Source organism: Uloborus diversus, chromosome 5 (genome assembly GCF_026930045.1).
Source record: "Uloborus diversus isolate 005 chromosome 5, Udiv.v.3.1, whole genome shotgun sequence".
NCBI lineage: Eukaryota > Metazoa > Arthropoda > Arachnida > Araneae > Uloboridae > Uloborus > Uloborus diversus.
Window position 1 is genome coordinate 151,085,350 of NC_072735.1, and position 27,182 is coordinate 151,112,531.

The 27,182-nt window shown below is 33.9% G+C and overlaps 1 protein-coding gene across 1 annotated transcript; it reads right to left on the reverse strand.

Annotated features, from left to right (window-relative positions):
- LOC129222778 (intraflagellar transport protein 74 homolog) lies at window positions 1-27,182 on the reverse strand. The gene is made up of 9 exons (XM_054857314.1): window positions 27,067-27,182; window positions 24,344-24,917; window positions 23,226-23,380; window positions 20,668-20,788; window positions 13,488-13,613; window positions 9,592-9,929; window positions 5,305-5,392; window positions 2,020-2,205; window positions 1-277 (listed from the first exon to the last, which is right to left on the reverse strand). The coding sequence occupies exons 2-9, from the start codon at window positions 24,881-24,883 to the stop codon at window positions 35-37; spliced, it is 1,797 nt and encodes a 598-aa protein (XP_054713289.1). The 5' UTR covers window positions 24,884-24,917; window positions 27,067-27,182; the 3' UTR covers window positions 1-34.

The following is a 27,182-nucleotide window of genomic DNA, read 5'->3' on the forward strand; positions in this document are numbered from 1 at the left end:
CCTTGACATATATTTTTCTTATTCAGAAAATAAACTATCTTTGCAAAAGAGGTTCCTGAAGCATTTCATTCAAAATGGCCAAAGTTTCCTTCACACATTGCTTACTTTTTGAGTAATCTGTCTGAGCTTTCTTTGAAGCAATGAATTCTTGCATTGCAAAATTGTTCTGCTCCAAATGTTGCCATCGTCTTTCCAAATTGCACAATTGAGTGTAGGTTTCATTATCGTTCAATTTATTCTTTTGGGTTTCAAAGTGTGTGGACAGCTCCCCAATAACCTGTTAGAACATTGTACAAATTTACACAAATGCTATAGTTTGGAAATTATGAGAGAAAAAGAATTTTCAAAATCAAACGTTCAGTTTATGAGTTTATGTATGAAATAAAGGCAAGAAGTCATTTCATCAAAAAAAAAAAAAAAAGGGAAGGAAGGTAGATTTTTTTTTTGCAGGAATGGAAAACAAATTAAAAATCAAACTAAGCTAAGAAAATTATACTCTGCATGATTAATAAGAAATTCAGTAATTTTACAGTTATTGATAATTTATTATTCAGTTGCACTGTTTATAAAGAAGCCTTATATTACAAATGTATGGGTGTAACATAATAGTTTCAATTCCCTTTCACAATTTATGGTGTAATAGGTAATACTTCACTTTTTATAATGAAAGTATGGCTGCTACAGAGAAATTTTATTTGGTGATTTAGACTTCACTATAAATGGGCATGACTGTATCAGCAGGGTTTTCACAGGAAAAATGTAGTAAAAAAGTAGCCTAAAAGCAGCAGATCATTAGATAAATGACATAATGAATAAATTATGCATGTGTATGAGTGTTGTGTATGCAGTGCTGTGAGTGTACGCGCGTGTGCGTGTAGGCGTTCGTGTGTGTGTATGTAGGCATGTGTGTCTGTGTGCAGGTATGAGTGTGTGTGTGTCGAAGTGTGTGTGTGTGTCGAAGTGTGTGTATGTGTAGGTGTGTGTAGAGGTGTGTATGTATGTGTGTGTGTGTAGGATATGAACGCAACCTGGACACGGTTTTCGCTAGAGGAGCAGCATCGTGAGGCGGCCGGTCGACGGTGATGCTGCAGAGAGTGCTGGCGGGGAAATAAAATCATCGTAATGCCAAAAACAGTCAAATGAGAACAATAAGCTATCGTGATTGCTCAAAAAAATAAATAAATAAATAAAAAAAATAAAAAAGCTTAATTGTCAAGAAAATACTGCAAACAGCTATTTTAAAGAATGAAAAGAGTCCTTTATCAGTGCAAAAAATTCTACGGTCTTCTGTTGCAATAACTAATTCTACATAACTAGCTTCTCTGTTGCAATAACTTGGACCTTTAAAAGTACAGCAGTACAGTCTGACCATTGAAGGAAAGACGAACATCCGGTTTACAGGTGGAAGTGGCTGCATCAATTAGTTTTCAGGGATGTCAGCTTTATCAGATGCATGTTAGCCTCTAAATTAAGCAGAGAGTTACATTCAAATGAGCAGAACATGCGCATCAAATTTTTACTTTTCCCCCTCATTCAAATAGACTTGTCTTCACTGGACGTTTATCCATTCCATATAATTTGTGGGCAGACTGTTCTTGCACAGGATCATTCTTTGGTTTGACATCATCACACACACACACACACGCACGCACGCACGCACGCACACACACACACACACACACACACTCCACCCTCAAACTCTCTCCGCATAGAGATTCCACAAACCGAGACAGTTTGAGAGAGGTGTTATGACTCAATCTGAAGTGTGAAGCTACTGGTTTTTTTTTTCGCGAATAGGGTTCTTAATCATAATTTTAATTAGTGCTTCGAATTATGAAAGCTATCAGAAATAGTATATAAAGATTACAAAGCTTGACAAAATTGAAACAAAACCAGTGATTCAGCAGTTAGGTTTTACATTAAAATTTAGAAGTCAAGAAATCGGCAGTACTAATATCTAGAGGGAGCTTGACCCCCCTCCTCCCCATAAGGCTATAATAAAATTATGAAACAACTAACCTGTTTAGTTGCATCTCTTTGCTTTCTCAAAATCTTCTCTTCTTCAATAAGTTTATTTTTCTTTTCTTCTGCAGCAGTTCTTAAAGTATCCAGATCAGAATATATCGTCATCTCTTTTTCCATAGTTGTTATTTTTTGTTGAAGAGTTTCCAATTCTTGTTGTATTTTTGCTTCAAGTTGCTCTATCTGGGATTATTTAAAAAAAAAAAAATCAATCAACATGCAATTTTTCAAAATTAAAGTACAACAAGTCAAGATAGAATGAACTAGGAAACAAATGTTTGCACTTAAATTCTTATTTATGAATAACTTAAAAATTAAACACAGTAAACTACCAAACATAAATAGGTGGATTATCTGCTTTGCCTTTGCAATTTATCCGTAGTTTTTCAAGTTTTCTTTTTTTTTTTTTTTGGCGTTGATGACTTACTGAATGTGGAAAAAAACATACATTTTAATTTAACAACCGAAGAATATATTTTTAGACAGTTATATTTATTTTTTCCCTTTTCTGTCTATGACATCAAATGTTCCTAGGTAAGTAAAACATGAGTAGTTGAACACAGACTTTAATATTTACACTTTTTACACCCAGTGTTTTTTCCAGACCTTTTGCTCCGGGGGGGGGGGGGGCTTTGAAAGTTTGGGGGGCAAGGACATATTTAAAGGGGCAGCGCACTTTAAGAGTTTGGCGGGGTCAAGGCCGTATTTAAAGCCTTGGTTTCCTAGAAGCGAATCGCCGATCTTCGACGTCGCTCATCGACATAACGCTGAAATCAAAGTCAAGTGGATTCCGACGTGACCACTCAGAACGCCGAATTGGCTTGGGCGCGCATGAGCAGAAGAATCAAGTTTTCGCCTCGGCGAGGAACGACGCCGACGCTAAGCGTGTTCGCTTCTAGGAAACCAATGCTTAAGGAGTGGGACACGCACCACCTCCCAAGAAATAAATTCAGTTACCTACTTTGAATAATTTTATAACTTCAATTTGTGAAGTTATTTTGATGTTTGACTTGCTCGCTCCTCCTCAAATAAATCTCTGCGTCCACGGGCATTACGATATGATTTTATAAAAACACTCCTGGTTCATTATATCATTCCCATAAAAATATAACAGATCAAATGACTGGCAGTACTGGAATGTTATAAAAAACAAAACTTTCAATTCGAAAATACAAAAATAAAAAATAATTAAAACATTTCTTAATCATTAAAATATACACAAAATAACTCTAAGCGAGAAAAATACTACCATGCTTCATATTGATGGTCCTCCGTTACACTGCAAATGGCAGGGTTCGAAAATATCGAAAATATCCGATATTTTGATATACAGGGTGAGTTTGATAGAATCTGCCACAAGAAAGGAGGTTATACAAGAGCCCAAGTGGAGCATAGAACCACCCATTATCGTGTCCAATCCTTAACTGTAACCGAGTTATGGTAGATAAAAGGAAAATAAGTAAAAGAACAAGATTCTGAGAAAACGACCGATTTCTGAAATTCCTGTAAGACCTACACAAAAAATAAGTGAATTTTTTGAAAGAGCAGACTAAATCCTACAAGATGGCACTTATTGCATCAAGATAGTCGAATTTTACAGCGAGCTACAAGACTTGAAACATTGGACACACTCAGAATTGAAATGGTGCCAAAGTTTTCAATCGACATTTTCAAAAACAACTGTCTGAGCTACAATGGGGCAAATCTACCAAACACTTACCCATTTCACTAGCTTTCAGATAATACAACAACAAATCATATTGAGCTTCAAGTTCAACAGAAATTCAGGCTTTTGTTCGAAACATTGTAAAAATCAGCATTCGTTGAAAAAGGAAAACCAACGAAGAGTCGCACTTTTCTGTTTTAAATTTTCTGTTTCATGTAAGCATGTTGCTTTCTTTTTTTAAGAAAATGATATTTTTATATCAAAATAATAGTTAGAACACTTTATTAAGTGAAAAAACACAAGAGAAAACAATAAGTAGAAATAAAGGAAGCATTTCTTTCTGTGCTTTTCACATAGTCAAAATCAATAACAAAAAAGTTACACTAACATTACACACACACAATGAATACATTAAATTAATATTCAAAATTTACAATAGATGCTGAAATTGGTTGCCGTCACACCTGATACATGCTCTTGCCTTTTTGCTAATGGAAACAATCGTTGCTCTAAGTGAAATTTCATTTCTTAGTTTTACTACTGCTCCATCCAGCCAGTTGCACAATTCCTACAAACTGGCCACTTCTGTTTTGTATATTTCTTATTTTAAGAATCTCCAAAGAAGTCCACTGGCGTCAGGTCTGGCGATTTAGGTGGCTGAAGAATGGGACCCATACGATCAATCCATTGGGATACTGCTCAGTCAGAAAATTCACCAAACGGCATTTGAAGAATGTGTAGGGGTTCCATCATGTTGAAAAACTATTTTTGCTCTCTCTGGAACAAGAATAGCATCAAGTAAATCAGGCAAATGATGTTCAATGACCTCTAAATATGTGTTTCCTGTTAAGCTACTTCAAAACACATACAGACCAATTAAATGATCTCTGATTACGCCAAACCAAACATTTAAACTGAATCGAGTTTGGAACGATGAGCTTCGGGTTAAAAAAAGATTATGTACAGCATACTAAAGCCAGTTTCCCAAATTTATGATGCCCTCTCCAGTGAACAACGACTCATCTGTTCACAGTATTTTTCTTAGAAAATGATGTTCCTCAATGTCTCGGGCTAGTAGCCATCTACAAAATGTTACCCACTTTTCTAAATCTGAATTGCACAATTCTTGTACTAGTGTGAAATGGTAAGGGTGATACTTGTTTTGGTGAAATGTTTTCATAACATAGTCCACCTTCTCTAGCAATCGTGCATGAACTCACACTTTGGTTTTCCACTACTCGGTCCAGCACATACTCCTCAACATCGGCAGAACTGTGATCCTGGCCCCTTTCCTGGTTCGGAGAGAGTGGAGATCGTTTTTCAACACGATGGTAACCCTGCTCATTTTCAAATGCCTGTAGTTATAGACATTCTAGTTAATTTAGAAATTTCGTATGTTTATCTTATGCAACAGAGAATATTTTCTATTTGCATTTTAATTTTAAGAACGCAAGGATTTTTTGCATTCAAATTTATGAGAAAATTTATAAAAAAGAACAAATCAAATCTCTAAAAACTGAATTTTTGTGCACATGTCTACAGTACAGTTTAAATGATTTAAGTTTTAAAAAACAGGTTCTTTTACAGCATTTTGTTTTAAAATAAAATGAACTGACCTTAGTTAAATCCATAGCAAGTTTTTTTTGCTCATTACTGAGTGTCATTACAGTCATCCTAGATTTTTCCATTTCACCTTCTTTAAATCTACAAGAAGGAAAAACCTTGTAAGAGAAATACTTCATTGTTGTGAGTCAGATGCTAATTAAATACTTTTAATATTGGGAAATATACTATTATAACCAAATATAAGCCATTTACAGGGTGACCAGCAATTAACGCGTTGAAAGAGAATGTCAATTTTTTAAAAAACTATTTGGCGTATCAATTCCAAACTTGGCGGTCATATTCAGTGCATTGGCGGATTTTTTTGCACAGTCTCATTGAGTTGGCTTTTGTTTATTTTTTTAGTGAAAATGTCAAGATATAGCGTTTTTGAGCACAATTTCATTGTTTGAACGTATTATTCAAACAACAACAACCCAATTGTGACTCAAAGAAATTTTGTGACCGAGTTTAAACTTAAGACAACAGGTCTGAGTGTCACTTCTGAACTATACATGGAAATGTTGAAAAATCAGTTCATTCCAGCAATTTAAAGTAAGCCGGATTTTGAAAGCAAACGGTTCATGCAACACGACGAACCACCTCATCATATCAATGAAGGGCTTGATCTGCTTGAAGAGCACTTTAGTGAGCGGATTTTTTGGCTTTAGGGTTCCCAAAATCGAAAAATATGGGCATTGATTGGGTACCCTATTCTCCTGACCTGAACACTTGTGATTCCTTTTTGTGAGGTTACATCAAAGACAAAGTTTACACTGGAAGCTCCAAAAGCACCAAGACCACCTGAAAACTGCGATTCAGTTATTGAAAGCACTGAAACTTCAATTCTTCAGTGAGTGATGCAGAATTTCGCTATTCGTCTGCACCATATTATAGCCAGAGATGGAAGGTACATCGAACATGCATTAAACTAATTCCCATGTACAGTACTTTGTCTTAGAATTTTAATAGAATCTTTTGAATCAGTAGTTTGAGAAATTAATTCTTAACATCAGTGCATTAATTACTGGTCATCCTGTAAATTGGCATTGACATAATAATTTTTGATAAATCCAGTGGCAATAAGAACTTGTAATAGAACTAGTTCATATTGTCGCCTCAGAGCAACAGTAAGATATCTATTCCCAGAAATAACACTAAGATATCTTACTGTTGCTTACAGGCGATGATGTGGGCCATAGGTAGCCTAGTAGACAGGGTTCGAAAATATCATGATTTTTTCGAAAATATCCAATATTTTGATATATATCGGATATTTTGATATATATCCAATATTTTCAATTAGCACAAACTAAAGTCTTCAAAATAGTAAATGCATCCTCAAATCACTCTTTATTTTCTTACATTATAATTACAATATGTAGACTTCAAATTAAGCTTTCTTTTATTATTTATGTCTAATATTTCATTTTATATATCTATCACTTTTAATGGAGTTAATTTAGCATTTTTAATTTTTATTTTAAACCAATGATACCTTCGTACCTGCCATTTTCAGCTTAACCGGTGAAGGGTACCATGGTGGTTGAGGGGGAGGGAAAAAAACTGAAGGGAAAACTTGAAATACATATACATATCGTACATACGCACATACCTATGTATACACACATATACACATACATACACATACATACACACACATACACAAATACATACAAATATATACACATGGTGCACAGTCATGAGATATTTTCTTTTTTTCTGAGCTACGTTTAATATTTAATTAGGCTTTTCTAATATGTATTAAAATTTTAATAGAAGTGAAATTTATAATATTATTAAATTTGTATATTATTTAATTAATATATTTTATTAGTTACATTACTAATAATTTTATGAATATAAAATACAAGTAAAAAAGGAATATTATATTACTTTGTTATATTAATGATGTATTAATATATCATAAAAACATAGTACATAACTTTTTGGTTATTTTTAATAAATGAACAATATTACTATGATTAATATACTTTTTGTTTTGAAAATACCATAGTTAAAAAAATAAATATTGCAAATGTCAAAATATCATGGTATTTTCAAAATAAATATCGGATATATATCGTGATATATATCATGATATATATCGACTGATATATATCGGTGAACCCTGCTAGTAGATATTGGTAAGGTTAAAAGGTTCCCATATTCAGAATCAGATGCCACAAAATACAAGCAGAATGGGACATTGGACCCATTCAATCCATTGGTCTGAAAGTTCTGTGGTCACATTGCTAGCATTTTCCATGGGTAGAGTTCCTAGAGAGTTGAACTACCCTTCAAAACTATGCTTAAAAATATGGTTTTTCATTCTAGTGGTGATAGAAGATGTTGACATTGATCAGCTAAGGCCAAAGTCATATTGCAATGACGATAACTAAATGGAATATGAAAAAGAACAAAAACATAATAACAAAAACATCCTTACGTGAGGAGAGCTTCATTGTAAAATGTATGAGCGAAAGCCAGACAGAGCTGGTTACTGAAATTCTCTTTGCTTTTTCAATACATGAATAAAACTGCTTCAATTTCTTTTCAAATAAAAAAATATTTCTTCATTAAAAAACCCAAAAACAAATATATTTCAATGCAAAAGGAATACTATTTTTACAGGTAGATTAGCCACTTTTTGTGACTACGCAAGTACTGGGTTTTAATAACATTTTGTGTGACTCAGTTCAATAACATGTTAGTAAAATTTTGAATACCTAAACATCCTAATTTTTATATACTTTATTGATCCAATAGACAATGGCATTTCTAAACTTATAATGCAAATAAATGTGCCTTGATATTAAATGACTCCATTTTACACCTCACTCTAAAGGATTTCTGGTTTATTATTCCCATTACAAGTTGAAGTTTTCCCTCTATTACACATAAAATTCTACAACTTGAAAAACAAAAGAGAGAGAAAATTTTATTTATTTCTTCTAAAACAAAGTTAATTTAAATTTTCTTTTCTTAAAAAAAATCAAATAAAATTTAAGTTCAAATAAACCGTTAGCTTGTCTAAAGTATCAAACTCACACACTAATTAGAATGGCACTACAACATCAGTGTTGGAAATGAGCTATCACAGAGGTATAGCTAAGTGTGGTATCGTCAGGGGAAATAGCTCCAGGGCTGTTGAGATGTAACAAAAGAGGGAGGGGGATATAAATGTGGCAGCCCTTTAATTTTTTTTCAGACATGTACGCATGGGTACACAAACAAAAATTCAAGACCAAAACCTGGAAATCTCTAAAAGCTGTACATGTTTTTAAAGGTTTCTTTTCAAATCAACTGTAGGAAAGTTGCGAATTCACATGTTGAAACGTGTGAAAATAAAAGGTTTTGAACAAATTTAAGATTTATCATTTGCTTCTATTCTCATACAATAAAGAAAATACTTTGCTTTTTAGGTTCTGGTAGCTTTATTAAAGAAAAAAATATTTTAAAATACAAATGTGACGACTGGTAAGAGAATCTGGGACCAGCTAGGCTGGTCCTAGCCAGTTTACTAGTCCCCAATGAAGATCAATGGCTCTCTTAATGCTAGCCACCCCCTTGCTCATCACTGGCTCTTTGGGTAAAATGTTCGAAATGCCTGCAACTCTACTCAAGTAATAATTTTTCCTAACTTCCACATTAGCCAGGAATAGCTTAAAACAATGACCCCTTGTCCTGCTTTCCATGCAAAAATTTATCCCATTAATATGGATCATATAAATAATCATTTTGATAAATTTAAACTGAGTCATGTCCCCTCTGACTCTACTTTACTCACAAACATTCACACATGAAACAATCTGGTATATTCCTGTATCAGTAATTCTGTAATTTTTGCACTTTTTAGACAGTAGAACTTTTGTGTAGTGCATAAAAATGTTAATTACCTAAATTATCTACAGTATCAATTACTAAATTTTAATTAATTATTATTATTTTTTTAATACAGGCAATTTCCTCTTTAATTTTTCCTTGGTATATGCAACAGAGCTTTTTGAATAGGTTTGAATATCTTGCATAAGTATTGTTTTTATTTATTTAATAGTTTTAAACACCCTTTTGATTTATTAATAACGGCACCTAAATTCTTCAATTTGATTCTTAGAAAACATTTCCTAGGCATCTTCATGAAGTCTAGACTCAAACTCTTATTTCTAACTCTGGGCAACATCCAAGTTTTGCGTAGATCTCAATTTATTAATAAAGTGTTTTATTGGCAGTAGAAGTTTGATCGACCGGATTAAAAAATATATGTAATATCTTATAAATAAATTGGATATTCTACTAACTGCAAATCATCTTTTAGAAGAGCCAACTCTTGAGGTGTGGGTATATGATGAAAATGGCTTAGATTTCTACTGAGCTTTTCCAGAAGGGATACTGTAGTGCTTTCAAGTTGATTTTTCTTCTCTTGTGCATCACTATGAGTGTCATCAAAACTAGATAAGAAAATGTCCATCGTTTCCTCTCGTTTCTTTAGTTCCCGATATTTATTAACTTTTTCTCCTTGATTTTCTTCCAACTCTTGATCAAGCTGTTCCAATTCATTGGTGATTCGAACAATCTGTTCTTTAACTTCAGAAACTTGCCGTTCAATGCTCGTGATTTCAGTATTATGCTCTTTAACCTGAAATGTAAACATTTACAGTATTTTTATATACAGTGTTGGAGTTGCAAAAAATATTTTATTCGAGAATTATTTTCATTTTGGGAATTCATTTTCCTTTGAAGGTAAAACGATAGATAGATTTTGTTAGGTCAAAAGAGATTTTTCCAGATAGATTACTTATGGCAGCTTTAATTTAAAAAACTGGACAATATTTATTATTTTTTTTTAATAGTGCTTTGAAACAAATTTAAAAACATTTGCCTAACTCTCATTACAATAAATCAAAATATTTTTGGGAGTGGCATTCCCCACCCCCAACCCCAGCACATATATTAACATAAGAGGGCTATTTATTTTTCATGGTTCGAACAATTGCGAAATATCATCTACTGTGAAAATCTGATGGCAATGCAGCCACTCGAACATACCTCAAACAATAGAATCCCCTGTGAAGTGTAAATTGCATGTGTGTCTCATTTTTAGCCTACTTTCCCAGTAAAAGTCAGAGAAAGAAGAAAAGAGCATGAAAGAAGGCTTAATGCATCTTAAAAATATCGCGAAAAACAAAAAAAAAAGTCAAAAATAAATAAAATAATTAAATAAATACCTAAATTTTAAAAATTGGAAAGTAGGGTATTGAGATGGGGGAAAATGTGTCTGTCTGTCGGTCTGTCTGTCTTCCCCTCCCCCCTAATAACTTTTGAATGAATAGTCCGATTCAAACAAACTTTTTTTTGGTCGAAAGATCTCGGCGAGGACACCTCATTCCCATATTTCACTTTTAGATTTGAACTATTTTTTGTTCAATTTTGAACAGTTCAAAAAAACTTAACATTAGCGCCTACGGGGAAACTGAAAGTCAATGTAGATTCCGTAGTTGAAGGCGGATTTATTTCAAACAAATTTTGATGGAAATAGCTCTTGACGTCAAACTCCAGACTCCGACTCCAAGAATTTAGAGGCACCTGACTCCGACTCTGACTCCTGTGCCCGACAATCCTCCCCGACTTCGTAGCTTTGGCAAAAATTTATACACGGGGGACAAATGACTGACTCCGATTCTTGGATATTCGTCTCCGACTCCTTTATCCCAAAATGAGATTGACTCCGACTCCGACTCCGCAGCTGTGGTTTTCACTGTGAAATAATTATTGTTGATATGATTTTTTATTTTCACGTTAAAGTTTTAATTTAGGTATTCAGTTTTCGGCGAATAAACTCGAAGTCCTTTATGTTTCTACTTAACGATATGCGCAGACGATTTTTTTTTTTTTGACAATGAAAAGTATTTCTTTAAGTTGACATTTTATTGTTTTTATTTATTTTGGTAAGTGCATTAATACATTTAAAAATTATTTTTGGCAACAGAGGAAAAAGAAACGATTTTTTTTTTCTTTTTGATATGATGTATTAATTTTAACAAGCTTATTAATTTTAATTATTATTTTTTCATTTTGAAAGCTCTTAAAGATTTTTTTTAAAGGGAAAAAAGTGTATTTGCTGCTTTGTTTAAAAGATGCTGCTTTTTTTTTACGCATCTAATTTTTTTAGATGTGTGAGGAATACTTTATTCCTAGAAATTAGCAAAAATATGTTTGAAACAATTTGCGATTTTAGCTATTTTTGAGAATATTGATCAGGTACTAGAAAGTAGTATGGGTATACGGGACAGTAGGCTCGTATAGTTCTAGACGGAACTTCTTGTTTGTCTGTTGATGCAATGCAGGAGAAATTCATCAACAAATGAGTAATGTGTGCACAGGGAAACTTTCAAGAGTAACAGCAATGTGCCGAAATGGTGTTGAAACTTTTAGGAAGGGCATATTGATGTTCATGATGCATTCTTACCATCATAATCTGGACTTGGCTCCTTGTGATTTCCACCTTTTTGATCACCTGAAAATCTGTCTTGGAGGAAAAAAGCATAGAGAATTTGGAGTAGAACCTAAGACCATGCAGCTGCCTTGAATGATGAGGGTTGGGAAAGTTTTTGCCATGTTATGACAAATGTCTTTAGTAGAACAGTGAATGAATAGAGAAGTTGCTGGGTGATATATGTAAATATTCCAAACAAGACAGTTTTCATTTTCGCTACAGTTTTCCTTTCAAGACTGATCAGATATTGAAAAATAAAAAGCCCTTTGTATTTATGTGTTGACTCAAGTTGCACAACCTTTAATAAATTTCAGGCCAAACTTGAAAAACTTTTTAAATAAATTTATAACTTGAAAACTCTACTACTTAGATATTTTAAACATAAAAAATAATGTAATGCTTTTTAATAACAAGATGATTTGCAGAAGTGAAATAAAATTGAGAAGTAGAAAGTTACTTTATATAATTATATGATTTATAATTAATTTTTGAATATGAAAAACACCATTAACGTTTAATTATCTAATTGTAAAAATCAAAGAATAATGTTGAAGCTGCTAATCAAATAGTTGAAACTTTTGATGTAAAAAAAATTGGTTGAATTTCATACACAACATTTGAAAACAGCTCGTAAGGTAATTCATGTGTATAGAAATAAGGAAATATCAAAGCAAGCCATTTCTAAAACCGTTCATGCTTGAAGAAAAAGTACAAGTTACTTTTGCTCATAGGCAGCTGGTGCATCAAAAAAGCGGGGGATCAAATGAATAGAAGGGTGGTTAGGGGGCATGACCCCTGAAGCTGATTCCCCCCCCCTTTTTTATTGTAAAATTTAGCTATATTAATAGCTTTTAATACTATTGATTTAATAACTTCTAAAAATGTGGAATATTGCATCAAAAAATTGGGACGGATGGTCGCTGCCAACTTTCCACTTTTAGTTAAAAGTTCCATTCTTATGAAATCAGATGAAAATAAATCATTTATTTGGAATTTTTAGTTTTTCTTTTGTAAAATAACTCAATTCAATCTATAAATTATAATTTTTCAATCAGTCATTAAATTTTAACTCTGAAAAGAGAAGGGACAAGCCCCCTTTTTGTTCCGAAGTGAGGGGGCAGTTGCCCCCCCCCATACAAGTTGCCTATGCTTTTGCAAAATGGCAAAGGTGTGTTTATTTTCAAACCAGTTTCTGTTGAACTTAACTACTTGTCACGTTAGTGGATGATGTTATTCGGATGAGCAGAATTATGTTGCCCTGCCTGGCCATAGTTGGGCCCTGATTGTCAGACAGAACGGGTGCACCACCCCCCATAAACAATGGCCCACTTCCCCTAAATACCATGAAGATCCCAAGATAGAAAGCCCCCCAGAAAAGAGAAAAACACCCTAGAAAAAACAATTTCAATGGTACAATATGTGCCATGAGATCCTAAGCCCCCCCCCCCCCCAACCAACTTGGTGGTTACCTCTGAAAAAAGAAAGAAACTGGACAAAATAAATGAAAAAAATACTAAGACACAACACTTCATCAAGAATATGAGAAAAAAAATAATGGAGTTTAATTGCATGAAGCTTAAAAAGTTTGAAGTATAAACTACTCAAAAAATTTACGGAATAAAAATTACTTCTGGAGAAAAAATATTTCAATTTTTTTTTCATAATAAACTAACGTAATTTAACAATAGTAAATAAACATACTTGTTGAACAAGACTTTCTTTCTCCTGTGCCGGAGTGGATTTGTTTTTTTCTTCTAACAGCAGGGCGTCTCGCTTTTCTTTGACTTCTCTCAATTTGTTATACAAGTTGGATGCTTCTTGTTTTATCTAAATGCATAAAACACATAAATAAACAAACACATGCATTATGATAACTAAAGGCAAAATAAAAGAAAACTCCTTAAAAAGATTACAAAAATGAAAGGGAACAAAAGTGAGCAAATATACACTCCAGTTTGTGAAAATTGCAACACCATGAAGGAAGCATCATAGTTGAATGAAATTTAATACACAGTTGTGTGGTAATGGTACAAATAAATGAGTACATTTTCAAACCAAACAAACAATAAAAAGAGATAGAAATTAGTATTTTGTGTGGCCACCACACGCCGCAATAAGAGCTGCTACACGACTTGGCATGGAGTGAAACGAAGTTTGAATATCTGCCTGCGGAAGAGTATTTCATACTGTTTGTATGCACAACCAAAGTTCGTCTGTCGAAGCAACAGGACAAGAATCATGAGCAAGACGCCGCCCAACGAAATCCCACACATGTTCAATCAGTGACATATCCGGGGAATATGCAGGCCAAGGAAGAAGCTGTACCTGCTGCGAAAGAAGGTAGGATTTGACAGTCCTGGCGACATGTGGACGGGCATTATCCTGCTGGAATACAGCCCCTGGCAATCCTTGCAGGAAAGGAATAGCTTGGGGCTGTAAAACTCATTTATGTATTGGGTGCTGTTCAAATTGCAAACAATTCGTAGCAATTGTGATCGTCCATGATATGCTATGGCACCCCAGACCATAACTGTGGGTGTTCATCCACTGTGGCGTTCGATAATGCACTCCGGAATGTGCAGTTCACCGGCATAGCGCTTGACACGAATTTGGCCGACATGGTGCCACAAATTGAAGCAGGATTTGTCAGAAAAGATGACCTGCTGCCAATCAGACCGCCAGCTCCTATGCAAAGCGGCGATGGTTTTGCGTGAGAGGAATCCTGTATAAAGGAATCCTTGCGTGCAGCCCACGCTGCAGCAGGCGTCTCTGAATTGATGAAGTACACAATGAAACACCTGTAACTGTTGACCACTGTGCTGCCAATGGTCTAGAAGAAGCTGTGTGTTCCGTCAGCGCCATAGGGCAATTCCATGAAAAGTGAAACCAGTAGGTCAAAATTTCATATTGCATTTATTTTGCTATATTATACATCATTGTAAAGCTTGAAATGTGTATTTTCAGGGTATTGCATTGCTTTTTTAATAAAAATTAAATAATAAATTTTTTTCCCAGTTGGAAGTACGATAGTCGGGTCTTCAACACAATCAGAAAAAAAAACCCCATTTTCAAACGCTTATTTCTAATAGCAAAATAAAAATAAACAAAATTAATTGCAGTACAGCTTAAACTATTAACATAATACCATAATAACATGCATTTATTTAAAATTTTTTACAAAATAAAATTAGGCAATTTAAATTTAAAAAAAATGAAGTTCAATGTTACGTCCGTAACAAAAATTTAGCAAAAGTTGTCGTTACTTCCTAAAAAATCAAAGTTAAAAGAAATCCTTTTTTGTCCTTTTAGCAATTCATCAGAGTAATTGTTTACCATAGTTTAAAACATTAGAATTTCTTTTGTTTTTTAAAAAAATGGCGTTACAGACGTAACATTTTTTGTTACGGACGTAACAAAAAGCAGTACGTTACGTCCGTAACACATGTATATTTCCAATTAAAAAGAAAAAAGTACAAGCTGGCAATGAAAATATAGGGTATGACATGTAATATGATATAATAAAACTTCTGATACTGTGATTTCCAAAATGTTATAAATATTAGTGGATATTTAATTTTATTTTTTAAAATTATTGAAATACACATCGTTGCCTCAGAGCAACATTACGACATTTAATCCTAGGAATATCACTAAGATATCCTACTGTTGCTCTGAGGTGTTCCTCTCAAGGTAAGATTTTTTGTCCTCCAAATCATGCAATAAATTCAATTGGTGTAAATAATTTTAGATTACCAATTAATGCTTAATAACTTGCATAAAAATATTCTAGAGGGTTCCTTAATTTCTCAAACTTTGCTTCATCAATGAACTGTGACACAAAAAAATAGTGTTTTCCAAGTAGATTTTTGTGAAAATTATTCGATCATTTAACATGGTGAAATCCAAAGCATTTTGTGCGTAATTTTCATCAATAAAGTTTTTTTTTTTTTTCAAATTTATATTATACTAGTGGCACCCGCACGGCTTCGCCCGTAATAGAAAAATTAAAGGTCTTTTGGTTCGCTTGTATATATTTACAAATAATGTATGGTGAATTTTCTCGACAATTGGCTTGTACCGACGTTACAGTTCCACGTTATGATAATTTCGTATCTCACCCATTGGCTTGCGCCCATGGTACGATTCCACGTTATGATAATTTCGTAATTTATGATAGTTTTTTTTTCTTAAAATTTGAATAAAAAAAGAACCACATCGAATTTTCGAAAAATCGCTTCGAGGTGCACACCCCCATGCTACATACTAACTTTGTGCCAAATTTCATGAAAATCGGCCGAACGGTTTAAGCGCTATGCGCGTCACAGACATCCTACGGACATCCTACAGACATCCTCCGGACAGAGAGACTTACTGCTTTATTATTAGTAAAGATATATAAATTATAGTTTTTCTCGTCAAACTTCTATCATTTTGAAAGCATAGCGAAATTGATATTACTTCTTATTTAAAAACTAACTTAGAGATAAGAATTTGTTCTGTTGTTTAATAGTTTAAACCAAAGTCACTGAGTTACTTTATTATTATTTACTCTCCACAAAAAATTAATATTTAGATTACTGTTTCGTTGATACATTGAATATTTTATAGTTTTAAAACTTAAATTAAAAACTATAATTAGATTAGAGTTAAAGGTACTAAATATTAAACTAGCTACGTCTGATCCTCAGATAAAGCACATTTAGTTTTGAAGCAAGATTTAGATTACTTAGGCAAATGTTGGCCAAAATGCGTTTTTCCCTAGTCAGTTTCGACTGTTTTTTTCCACTTTTGGCAAAAACACTTGCCAATTCTATTAAATGACGATCGAAATCAAAGGCAACTGTTAAACTTTAAAAGAAATTTGGCAATTAATATGTTTGTTGAGAGATAGAGAAAATCATCGAAAATTTTCAAACTGTAAACGTAATCCCTTGTAGAAGCCCCCCCCCCTCCCTCCACGTTTATGTTAAAAATTTGAAAACTTTATTTGTAACTGAATAATTTAACTTTTGTTTCGCTTATTTTCCCCTTGGATAATTTTATGACGCACCAATTTATATTTTATATTTATTTACATGGTGGTATATGCTACCTACCTCCCCAAATCTTTAAAAACTATTAAGGAATAACTTAAAGGGGCAAAATAATGTGTTAATCTAGACCATTGCACTCTTCTTAACAAAAATTATTAGTATACTAAAGCTTTTATTTGCTTAGTGCAATTAGCATATCAGACATGTTACGTCCGTAACACTTTTATGTTACGTCCGTAACAAATATATAAATTTCTATAATAAATTTAACGAAAAATATTCATGAAAACTTTATGGTTTTAGAAAACTTGAAATCTCTAGAACAAGTATTTCAAAGAAAATTTTAGAAATCTATGAATAATTCACAGGAATTTTGGCAGTTGTATGACAATGTATACATTTTGCTGTTTTCTGAGTTACGTCCGTAACAGGCAGTTTTTAATTTTTGTTACTTTTTGTAATAAAGCAATCTGCACCCAAATTTTTGATAGCATTAATAACACCAAACTATACAACAGAAAAAAAATTGTAGCTTTTTATGAAATCAAATTGAAATCATGCGTGTTTCAAGTCTGTGATTGTTACGTCCGTAACGATGGAATTGCCCCATACGCACCAGCTGTCTGTCATCGGGAACTGACGTCACATTTTGGGGTCCACTCCCAGATTTCTGAGCTGTTCGACCCTCGTCCGTCCACTGCTTCCAAACACGCATGATTGTGCTGCTGTTACGCTGCACACAAGTGGCTACTGCACAATAAGACAATCCAGCTTCACGAAGGCCAACGATTCTGCCTCGTTCAAACTCCGAAGTTTGCTCAAATTTCGCTTTCTTTCGTCGAAGAGGCATAATAAAGATTCAGTTAACATTTACTCTAGCATATAACCACCGATAATCATACACGCCTCGCTACAGCTGTCGATTTATATTCGGTTCGATCCGCCGTTCAGAGGGCGCTGCTCAGCATACGCATGCGCTATCGGTCTGCAATTCTAATCATTTGCATATCATGCCCTACTTTACATTTCCTGCAATTTTCAGCTCACTCGTAAGTCCTTCGTGGTGTTGCAATTTTCACAAACAGGAGTGAAAAACAAACTCAATTAAAATTGTTGGATTCACATAGAAAAAGAGTTTGGGTAAAATGTTTCTGTCAGACAACAGCATTTACTGCAAACTCTATACTGTTGCTACCACTTCATAGATCTATTGAATGCTTTTTGAAGGACTTTTCAATGATTTTCATTAAAAAAATTCTTTAGATTGTAAATATCTTGATATTAAAAACAAGTAACATCGAAGAAATCATGAAATTGCGTCTGCAGCTGTCCTACATCCAAGAGACTCTATAGCACCTAGAGTCTTGAAATTTGGTACAAAATTAAATTGGATCCCACGAGTTTGCACCTATCAACATTCTATGTCTTTTGAAATAACTTTTTTACTGCACAAGATGAAGCTCACTCTATTTTTTTCAATTAATTAGAACAGGAGATTTAAGGGTTTATACTTTAGCATAAGTCCAAGGCTAAACTCAGTTCGAGCCCAGAGTTAAAGAGCAAAATGTTCAGGGAGACCACAAATTTGAAAACGACTTTTTAACCATACAAAACGGTCATTTTCATATGCTCAAGAGTTTCTTAGCGCCTATAGCTGCAAAATTTGGTACAAGTTAGTTTGGACCCAGGGAAGGTGGGCTCTTTGAATTGTTTTTATAAAAATAATTTTCTTGTGCATATTTTCACCAAGTGCATTTTTTCTTTGGGTGGAAGTGGGATTTTAACATTGTGAAACCAGGACAACTCACCAAGGGAACCAGGTCTTTTAAAACGAAACATACAGCACACCTTATGTACAGAATACATGTATCATGGTAAGTTGTACAAGAAACATACATGTCCCATTGTACCCCCTTTGGGGTACAATGGGACACATGTACCCCAAAGAGTCGCATTTCTTTTGGGGACTCCTAGGAGAACTTTTTGCCTCCAACTCCTTTCTTATGATTGTCCCTTTACATGTCCCCCTACTTCTGTGTTTATTTAGAAGTTTGGTAAGACCTCATTTGGAGTATGCTGTTCTGTTTTGGTCTCCATATCTCAATATAGATATTTCTTTATTGGAGGGGATTCAAAGAAAGGATAGTAAAGGAACTTTCAGATTTAGATTATGATAGCAGACTTAAAAGGTTTAATATGTATAGCCTGGAGCAAAGGAGAGTCAGAGCGGACATGATTCAGTTGTTTGAATTTATCAAAATGAAAGAAGTTAATGAGTTAAATTTTTGCATTGAAAGCAGGACAAGGGGGTCATTGTTATAAGTTATTAAAATCTAAGGCTAATCTAGAAATTAGGAAAAATTACTACTTTAGCAGGGTTGTGGTCTCTTGGAATAGCTTACCGGAAGAGGCTGTAATGAGCAAGGAGGTAGATAGCTTTAAGAGGGCCATTGATCTTTATTGGGGACTAATAAATTAGCTAGGACTAGCCTAGCTGGGCCCAGTACCTGTTGCTAGTTGTCACACTTGTATTTTTATTTGTCCCATAAATGCAGGGTGTGAACGTAGACTCCCCAGGATACAAAGCAAGGGCGGATTCAGGGGAGGGTCAAAGGGTCAGCTGACCCCCCTGTGGCATGAAATTTATTATGATAGTTATTAAACTCAATTTTTTATATTAGGAAAAATAGTACATGGAGTCAATGCTAACTTTTTTTTTTTTGCTTTGTTCTGTAAGGTATTTCTTCTCAGCACGTCATAACTCAAAAGATTGACTGGGTTTCTTTACTGGGCTATTGCTATTTTGAGATTTTTGTTTATTTTCAAAGGAACAATATACGTGTCCAACTTGTTTACCTAAGAAATATGACTTTTGATAAATATTTGAGGGAATATAATACATGGCACAGGTAGCGCCATTGAAAAAATAAGGGGAGGGGGGGGGGAGCTCTGAAGCATATGAGGTGGTGCGCCATCCCCCTTGGGGGATAGGCACCCCCGATTAAGAGATACTTTTTTATGTTGAGGTTGTTGGTCATTGAAACTTGACCTCCCTAACAAAAATTTCTGGATCCGCCCCTGATACAAGGAAGAATAGTCTAGGGAGCTCTTTCCAGAAAAGAATTTATTAACCAAGCAAGGGCGTTTGTAATCCAAAATTTCCAAAAATTTTGGGATAACTCATTCTAAAACTGAAAAATTATTATAAAAAAAAATAAAAAAACCTTAAAAAAAAAATTTTTTTTCAATGATTTTTGTATGCACATTTGAAGAGTTTGTAGGGTTCGGAGGAGGGAGGGTGTCGAGGTTCTTCATTGTGTTCTAAAATTTCACCGTTTTCAGAAAATTTTACTTGAGTCCACTACCACTACCACCCCTGTGATTAAAAAAACTCAATACGAATGTTCTCAGAAATGGTCAAGATGAAATAATATCGGAAGAAATAATAGATTAGAACAGCAGATGTAGGTCAAGTTATTACACTGGTTCCCTCAAATGTGTGTCAAGTTAGAGTTTGCCTATTCAAATTAGTATTGGGTCGACCATTGGAAAAATAAGTGTCCACATACCCCGATAGTCGAGTTATTGGTGTCCTGAGTTATGAGAGTATAACTTAATAGAGTTTTAGAGCTTAGTAGAGGATTATGACCCCCCCCCCTATCTCTTCCCCTTCTCATGTTAATAATAAATATCATGCAATAATTCTGAAGTATACCTACAAATTTCAAAAAATGCTCCTATATTCCAGTAGTGATAGTATTTAACTCCCCCAAATACAACAGCATTATAAATCCTAATTTTATTACATAAGTAGCACAATCACAAAAATATGTAAACTATACACATGCCTGTGACATAGACAGCTCCTCTTCAAGAGACATTTTTTGAGTTGTCAATAAATCCAAATCATGCTGAAGTTTTTCCAAAGCTCTCTGGAGCTCATTGTCAGTCTTCTTCAACTCTGTGTACCTATAACGTAAATTTTCAGTATCAGCACCTATAACATTTTATTAAATCTTAATTTAGTTCTACAATTTATTATAGAATGCTAACTATCAATTCTACAGTACCCTAAAAAACTTATTCAAAAGAATTAAAACCATAACTTCTTATTTTTTGCATTTTTCTTCTACTTGCTTTCTTACGAGTTTATTAAAACACATAGGAAAAGAATTTAATAAATGTGACGGCGTGAAAAAAATCTCACTTTTTAAAAAATTTTTGATACAGAATTTGTTTTAATAAAAAGAAAAACAATGTCGTCAATTTACCTTTTTTTTAATGATTAATGATAAAAAAGCATTTAAAACTACATAAAAATTTAAAATTTTTAAACTATATGAAGAAAATTCACATTAGAGGCTCATGCTTGAAAAGAGCAGCATAAACTTTTTCATGTTGGATTAAGAAGAAATGTAACTAAATAGACATCACTGAATAAACAAATAAATACATACATTGGAGCCCAACTCCAAAATAGGACAATGTCCGAAAAAAAATGCTCACATCAAGAATAGATCACTGACAAAAGCGAAAAGTTCAAAATGGTGAATTATTTTGGAGTTTGTGCACTTGAATTTGATTGATTCATGATGCGGCAAATCAGTTGTGATCCAAATCCAATTTTATGTTTGCCATAAGAGCGAAACAACTTCACTGGGATAAATAAGGCAGATGAAAGTCAGAAAACGATCCTATATGAGTATTTGATTAAATAAAATGAATAAAATGAGTTTAATTAAAACATAATAAATTTATAAAGGATGGAACAAGTTATGAAAAATGCAGTCCCCGCTTTTTGCAGGCAAAACTGTAATGGGACTATCAGTTACATTTGATCCCAGAAGATAAGCACTTACATCTTTTACTGTTGCATTGCTTTTCACAATTGCAGTGAATGAAACCCTATGGCTTCCTGATTCTAGAGCAATTGTGGTTCACCATGAGTGTACGAAACTCGAAAAATCTTTTTCAGATAAAATATATCCTCCGTATGTTGAAACTTGTTTCTGGAGAACAACTACTATAATATTCCAGATTTCTTGCTGAGTTTGAACAGACCATCATTGTTCACTACCATTATCACATTTCTGTGCGGTTCTTCCTCTGTCAAGTTCTAGAATCCGTAGCACAATGTTCTGACTGACACTCATGGGAAGAAATTTAACGTCACTGATTTTATCTGGCTTATTTATCCATGTGAAGGTGTTTTGTAAATTCACAAAATGTAAAATCAGACTTAGAACATTACTAATTTGCCGCATCTACTGATCTGAGAACTAATAAATCTCTTGGATTATCAAGTAAAGTACTTGCCAAGCCTTTTTGATAAACCATTAAAAAACTTACTTTTGTACACCAGGATTGAAAGCATTTTTTCTAATGATTCACAACCAAGGACGGATGGATTGCCCCTTTCTTGTATCCCTCCTTTGGAAATCCGTTCGTTGTTAAGGCAACAAGGAACGAGGAGGTTCCTCCCCGCGGTTACGGAAAGAAATGGGGTTCAAATCTCCCTCCTGAAAACTTTTTGAAACTGAAGTTTCAAAAAGGCAATTTTAGACGATCATTGGTGATGTTAGGAGGCCTTCCTCCGGCATTTTTTAAAATTTAAGCCTTAAAGTCGCGACTGTATACAAGTACATCTCAGGTAGTGTTATTAAGGGAAGGAATGGAACCTTTCCTTTAGTGATTTTTTGAAACTTAGGTTCCAAAAAAGCCTAATTTTAGAAGACCTTCGATCATGTTAGGGTGAGGGGGTTTTGAAACATTTCTCAAAACTACAAAGAAATTGAAGTTTTATAATTCAATTTTAGAACACCCTTTTCAACCGGAGAAGAAAGGAATAGGTTTGGGGACCTCCTAAGATAAATCTCTACATTTTAGTTGTGTTAAATAATAATGACGGGGCACCTGCCTCCCTCCCCGTATGTGTAAATCAGATATGTAGTAAAAGGTAAGTTAAAAAATCAATTGCCTCCCCCCTCCCCCCCCCAAAGAATCCACATGAAACACTTGTTAGTAGTTCTCTGCAAATATGTGCAGTTTGAAATTGTAATGTTTCTTTTTAACTTTTCGGCACCAAGATATTAGGTTATTACTTAATAAATAGATTGTAAAACTGAAGTAAGAAACAATCAGAAAAAAAATGGGTACTTTTCCATCAAAGGTGGCACATCTTTTACCTATGGTGATTATAGTTATCACTACTGCAAACTAAAAATTTCTCAGTTGGCAACATTCAACAACTCCATCTTCTAAATTCTAGGGTTGCCATATACTTGTAGATGTCACCAATTGCTTGAGCTAATTTTTCGAATGCCGCCAAGGTAGAAAGTAAACAAGTGGCCATGCTAAATGGCACCTTTAATGGAAAAGTACCATAAAAAGAAAGAATGGAGCTAACTTCACTCTCAGTTCTGGAGACATGGTAGAAGTTAGGTTCTCAGCCACATATCTCTCTTGAGTGATTTCACCCTCTATTTGAGCCAGCTGGGCTTCTCTTTCTTGTCGTTGTTCAAACAGGCCGTCAATGGATTCAGCTTCAGCTTCATTCTGGAGCTACAGTAAAATGAAAATTTTTAAAAATATATAAAAAGTAGAATCTAACTAACAGCAATGAAATTTAGATGTAGAACTTATGAAAATGACCTGGGAAACTGAATTCTACCTTGGGGATTTATGCAATATATGGATGCCTCAGTTGCCAAATCGATTAACTCCATTTTTAAAAAAATCCTCATTTCTGCTTTAATAGTGCTTAATCAATGCTTATCATGTGAATTTATATTAAAGTTTTGGTTCAGTATATTTCTGACCATGCAATGGCAGAAAATGTCACACAAAGTCCTATTTACTCCTATGGATAACACCATCTTCTTCATACGTTTTCTCTACTTTTTGTTTTATGGAGTTAATCAATTTGGCAAGTGAGACATCCATATATCAGAATGAATAACAAAATTTATGTGGCCAGAAAATGTTACTTTGTGTAAGCTTCTGCAACATAAGTAAAATCATATTTAGACAGAATGGCTTCGGTGAATCTTTTACAGTAAGTAGACACAAGTCTGATCTCTTTCTGGTTGATTATTTTCAAGGAGATGCAAGAAATTTTAGCGGCAATCTTTGAAGCTAATCTTCTGACGAGGTTAAAATTTAAAAAAGAAGAAAAAAATACATACACAGACACAATTGGAAGAGTTTAAAATAAAAGTTTAAATTAAAAAATATCACTTAAAAATGGAATATTTTATGCAAGTAGTACAAGTCCCTTTTTATCATGTCGGAACTGTTGGTGCCTTCTGGTATTTGGGGAGTTTGAAAATTTGTATCACTAAAGGGCTCACTGATTATTTTCAAAATAAGTTTGCATTTGATTGTTTTTATCTGTACATAATAAAACATTACGTAATGAAAATAATTGATAATTAACAATGTATGCACAGCCAGTAAAAACTTACTACAAGAAATGAAATTATGTAAAACTTTTATCAAATGAAGAAGAAAGGATAAAAATGCTACCTTTAAATCTCGATATTCTTGTTGCACATCAGACATCTCTGTATCAGTATTAATTTTATCAACAAGCAAATTGTAATCTGCCAACTGTCCTTGCAAACCCTTTAATTCTAATGCTTGGGCTTCAGCTTGCTTTTCATAGGTGAGATAAGTTGACTGTTCTTTAGTCAGCAAATCTGCTTCTTTGGTGATCCTTGCAATTTCAGCAGTCAATTCATTTGCTTTGGTACGAAGCAGGCCTAAGAAATATGTTTTATCTTGCACTTGTCGGTGAGGAGCACGTATCCCTGTTCGAGGTGTAACGAGTCCTTGCTGTGACATAGGACGATCAACAACATTTATGTGAGACAAAACACTAACACCTTGAGGTAATCCACTTCGAGTTCCAGGTCTGTTGTTAGATGCTGTAATTAATCTGCTTGCTGTTCCTGGTATACCGGATCGGCTCGGTAGGGCCAGGCTGTTTGGGTTTCGAATTGATGACATAGGCCTTAACCCTGAACCTGGACGATTGCCAGCAGAAGTGGGCGGCCTTCCATCCATTGTGACTTTGTTTAATGAAGATTAAATCTCACACCTGTTCAAAATAAAGTAGCTTATAATGCATGTAAAAGCCTTTTTATGACACAACCTGCACAAAAAACATATATTTTTTTCTTAAAATTTCAAATACAAGCAATGTTCTAGAGCACTATACTGCAAGTTTAAAAAATGAAATTAAAAAAAAAAAAGACTCTGTGGTCAGTTGAGACATAGACGGCATTTTGTACACAATCCATATGCACTAGTCTGATATTTTTATGCAAAAATTTGCACTTTGTTCCCAGAAGTTTAAACTTTGTCTTTTAATTTTGATGTATTCATATATAAGTAACCATTTTTTATCATTTTTCTAAAAAGTTTTCCTGCATTTAAAAACAAAAATTTGTGAGTGCTGTGGGTGCAACAATGCAACTGTACTCACAACATGTACAATCATTATTTTAAATGCAAGAAAAGGTTTTAGAAAAATGATAAATCATAGTTCCTTACATGGGTCATTTCACGGTATATTATTGTATTTTGAGTTTTTCCTACCAACTCAAATTAAAATAATTTGCAAATCAAACAGTAAATTAAAAAGTTATAGCAAAAAAAGGTCACGTTACAGACTCTACATAAATGTCAAAAATACAGTGAAATGACCCACATACAAATATATTGAAATTAAAAGACAAAGTTTAAAATTCTGGGAATAAAGTGCAAATACATGCATAAAAATATCTCATTTGCGCAATGGATTGAGCATTTCTATGGTTGTTCATCTGAAACATTTTCCTGTTACAGATATCAATTCTAAAGTTACATTAACATTAATCTTACATTAAATTTAATCATCCTCAGATAAATAATAGCCGATGATAAAGTAACCCACATGTTTCAACAATGAAACTCGCGCCACGGCATGATAATTTGATAATATGATTTGGTAAAGTTTAACATGCAGGGATAGCCTTTATTGTGACAAGGCTGAACTCCATTCGGTGTTTTAACTGTTTTACTGGCAAAACTCATTTCAGGAGAATGAAGAAACGTAAAAATGGTCAACAATGACCATTATCTACTGGAATTAAGGGTAAATCCACTGGAGTTAGGGTTAAAACTTAAAACTACCAAAATATCACCAAACAAGCAATGGCTGCGTTCAAATGTAGAAGCAAATTTTCACCCGTTATACAATGACGGGCAACTTTCCAGTATACAGATTAAAAACCATTCAGTACCTACTGAATCATATTTATTTAACTGAATACAAAAAATAGTCCAGTTCAGGGATCCCCCCTCCCCCCAAGAGCAAGAGTGCGACCCCCTAAATATCGCAAAGACCGCACTAAAAGCAAAAGCCCCCTTCCCACCAAAAAAAAAGTGAAAAAATACCCCTCATAATACTCCTCCCAAAAAATTTCAATGGTGCAGTCTATGCCATGACCCCTCCCCCCCCCCCAACCCCAAGTGGGCACCTCTGGCGAGTTATAATGGCAAAATTAAGCTGTTTGTCTTTTATTATGCATTTATCGTGACAATGGGACATTCCACGGTATTTTTGACATTCATGTAGAGTCCGTAACGTGACCTTTTTTGCCATAACTTTTTAATTTACTGTTTGATTAGCATATTATTTTATTTTGATCTTTTCCTGCCAACACACCAGCTCAAATTAAAATAATTTGCAAATCAAACGCTAAATTAAAAAGTTATGGCAAAAAAAGGTCACGTTACGGACTCTACATAATGTCAAAAATACCGTGGAATGCCCCCAATACTAAAAAAACATTATTTCAGAATAAATTCAGTGACAAAATAATTAAAAACTAAGAAGCAGTTAATACATATTGACTAACATACTGCAAGGGAAAGTTTAGGGCAGCATTTGCAAATTTTGAATTTTTCATCATTTGCATATTCCCCCCCCCCCTTTTTCCATCTATAGTACTTACTTTGGTTTTGTTGTATAAGCTTGCTTATTTGGTTTTCGCTGAAAATAAAGCACGAAAAAAGAACGTCAATTTCCAACTTTTCAGTATTGTTAGTATGGAATTCAAAACACATTTCTTCAAATATCTCAAAAACTCATTTTTGCAGATACTGCCCTTTATCTTTCCAGGACAACATAATACTTAAACAAAATAAACATAGTAGTTTCGTAAAGTTATACGAAAATAAATTTTGAATATAAGAAGCAATACTTAAGATTTATTGTCGCTTTTAGTCTTCACCCCCAAATTGGTGTTACCTGCATCACGCTTCAAATTAAAAAATACCTATTAAATCAATTATATGATAACATTTTACACAATACAAC

Coding starts and splice junctions, on each gene's coding strand:
- LOC129222778 (XM_054857314.1), bottom strand. CDS start 24,883: ATGGATGGAAGGCCGCCCACTTCTGCTGGCAATCGTCCAGGTTCAGGG. Junction 13,614..20,667: donor AGGAGCTGTCTATGTCACAG/GCATGTGTATAG, acceptor TTATGCATTTAG/ATAAAACAAGAAGCATCCAA. Junction 9,930..13,487: donor AAGAAAGTCTTGTTCAACAA/GTATGTTTATTT, acceptor TTTACATTTCAG/GTTAAAGAGCATAATACTGA.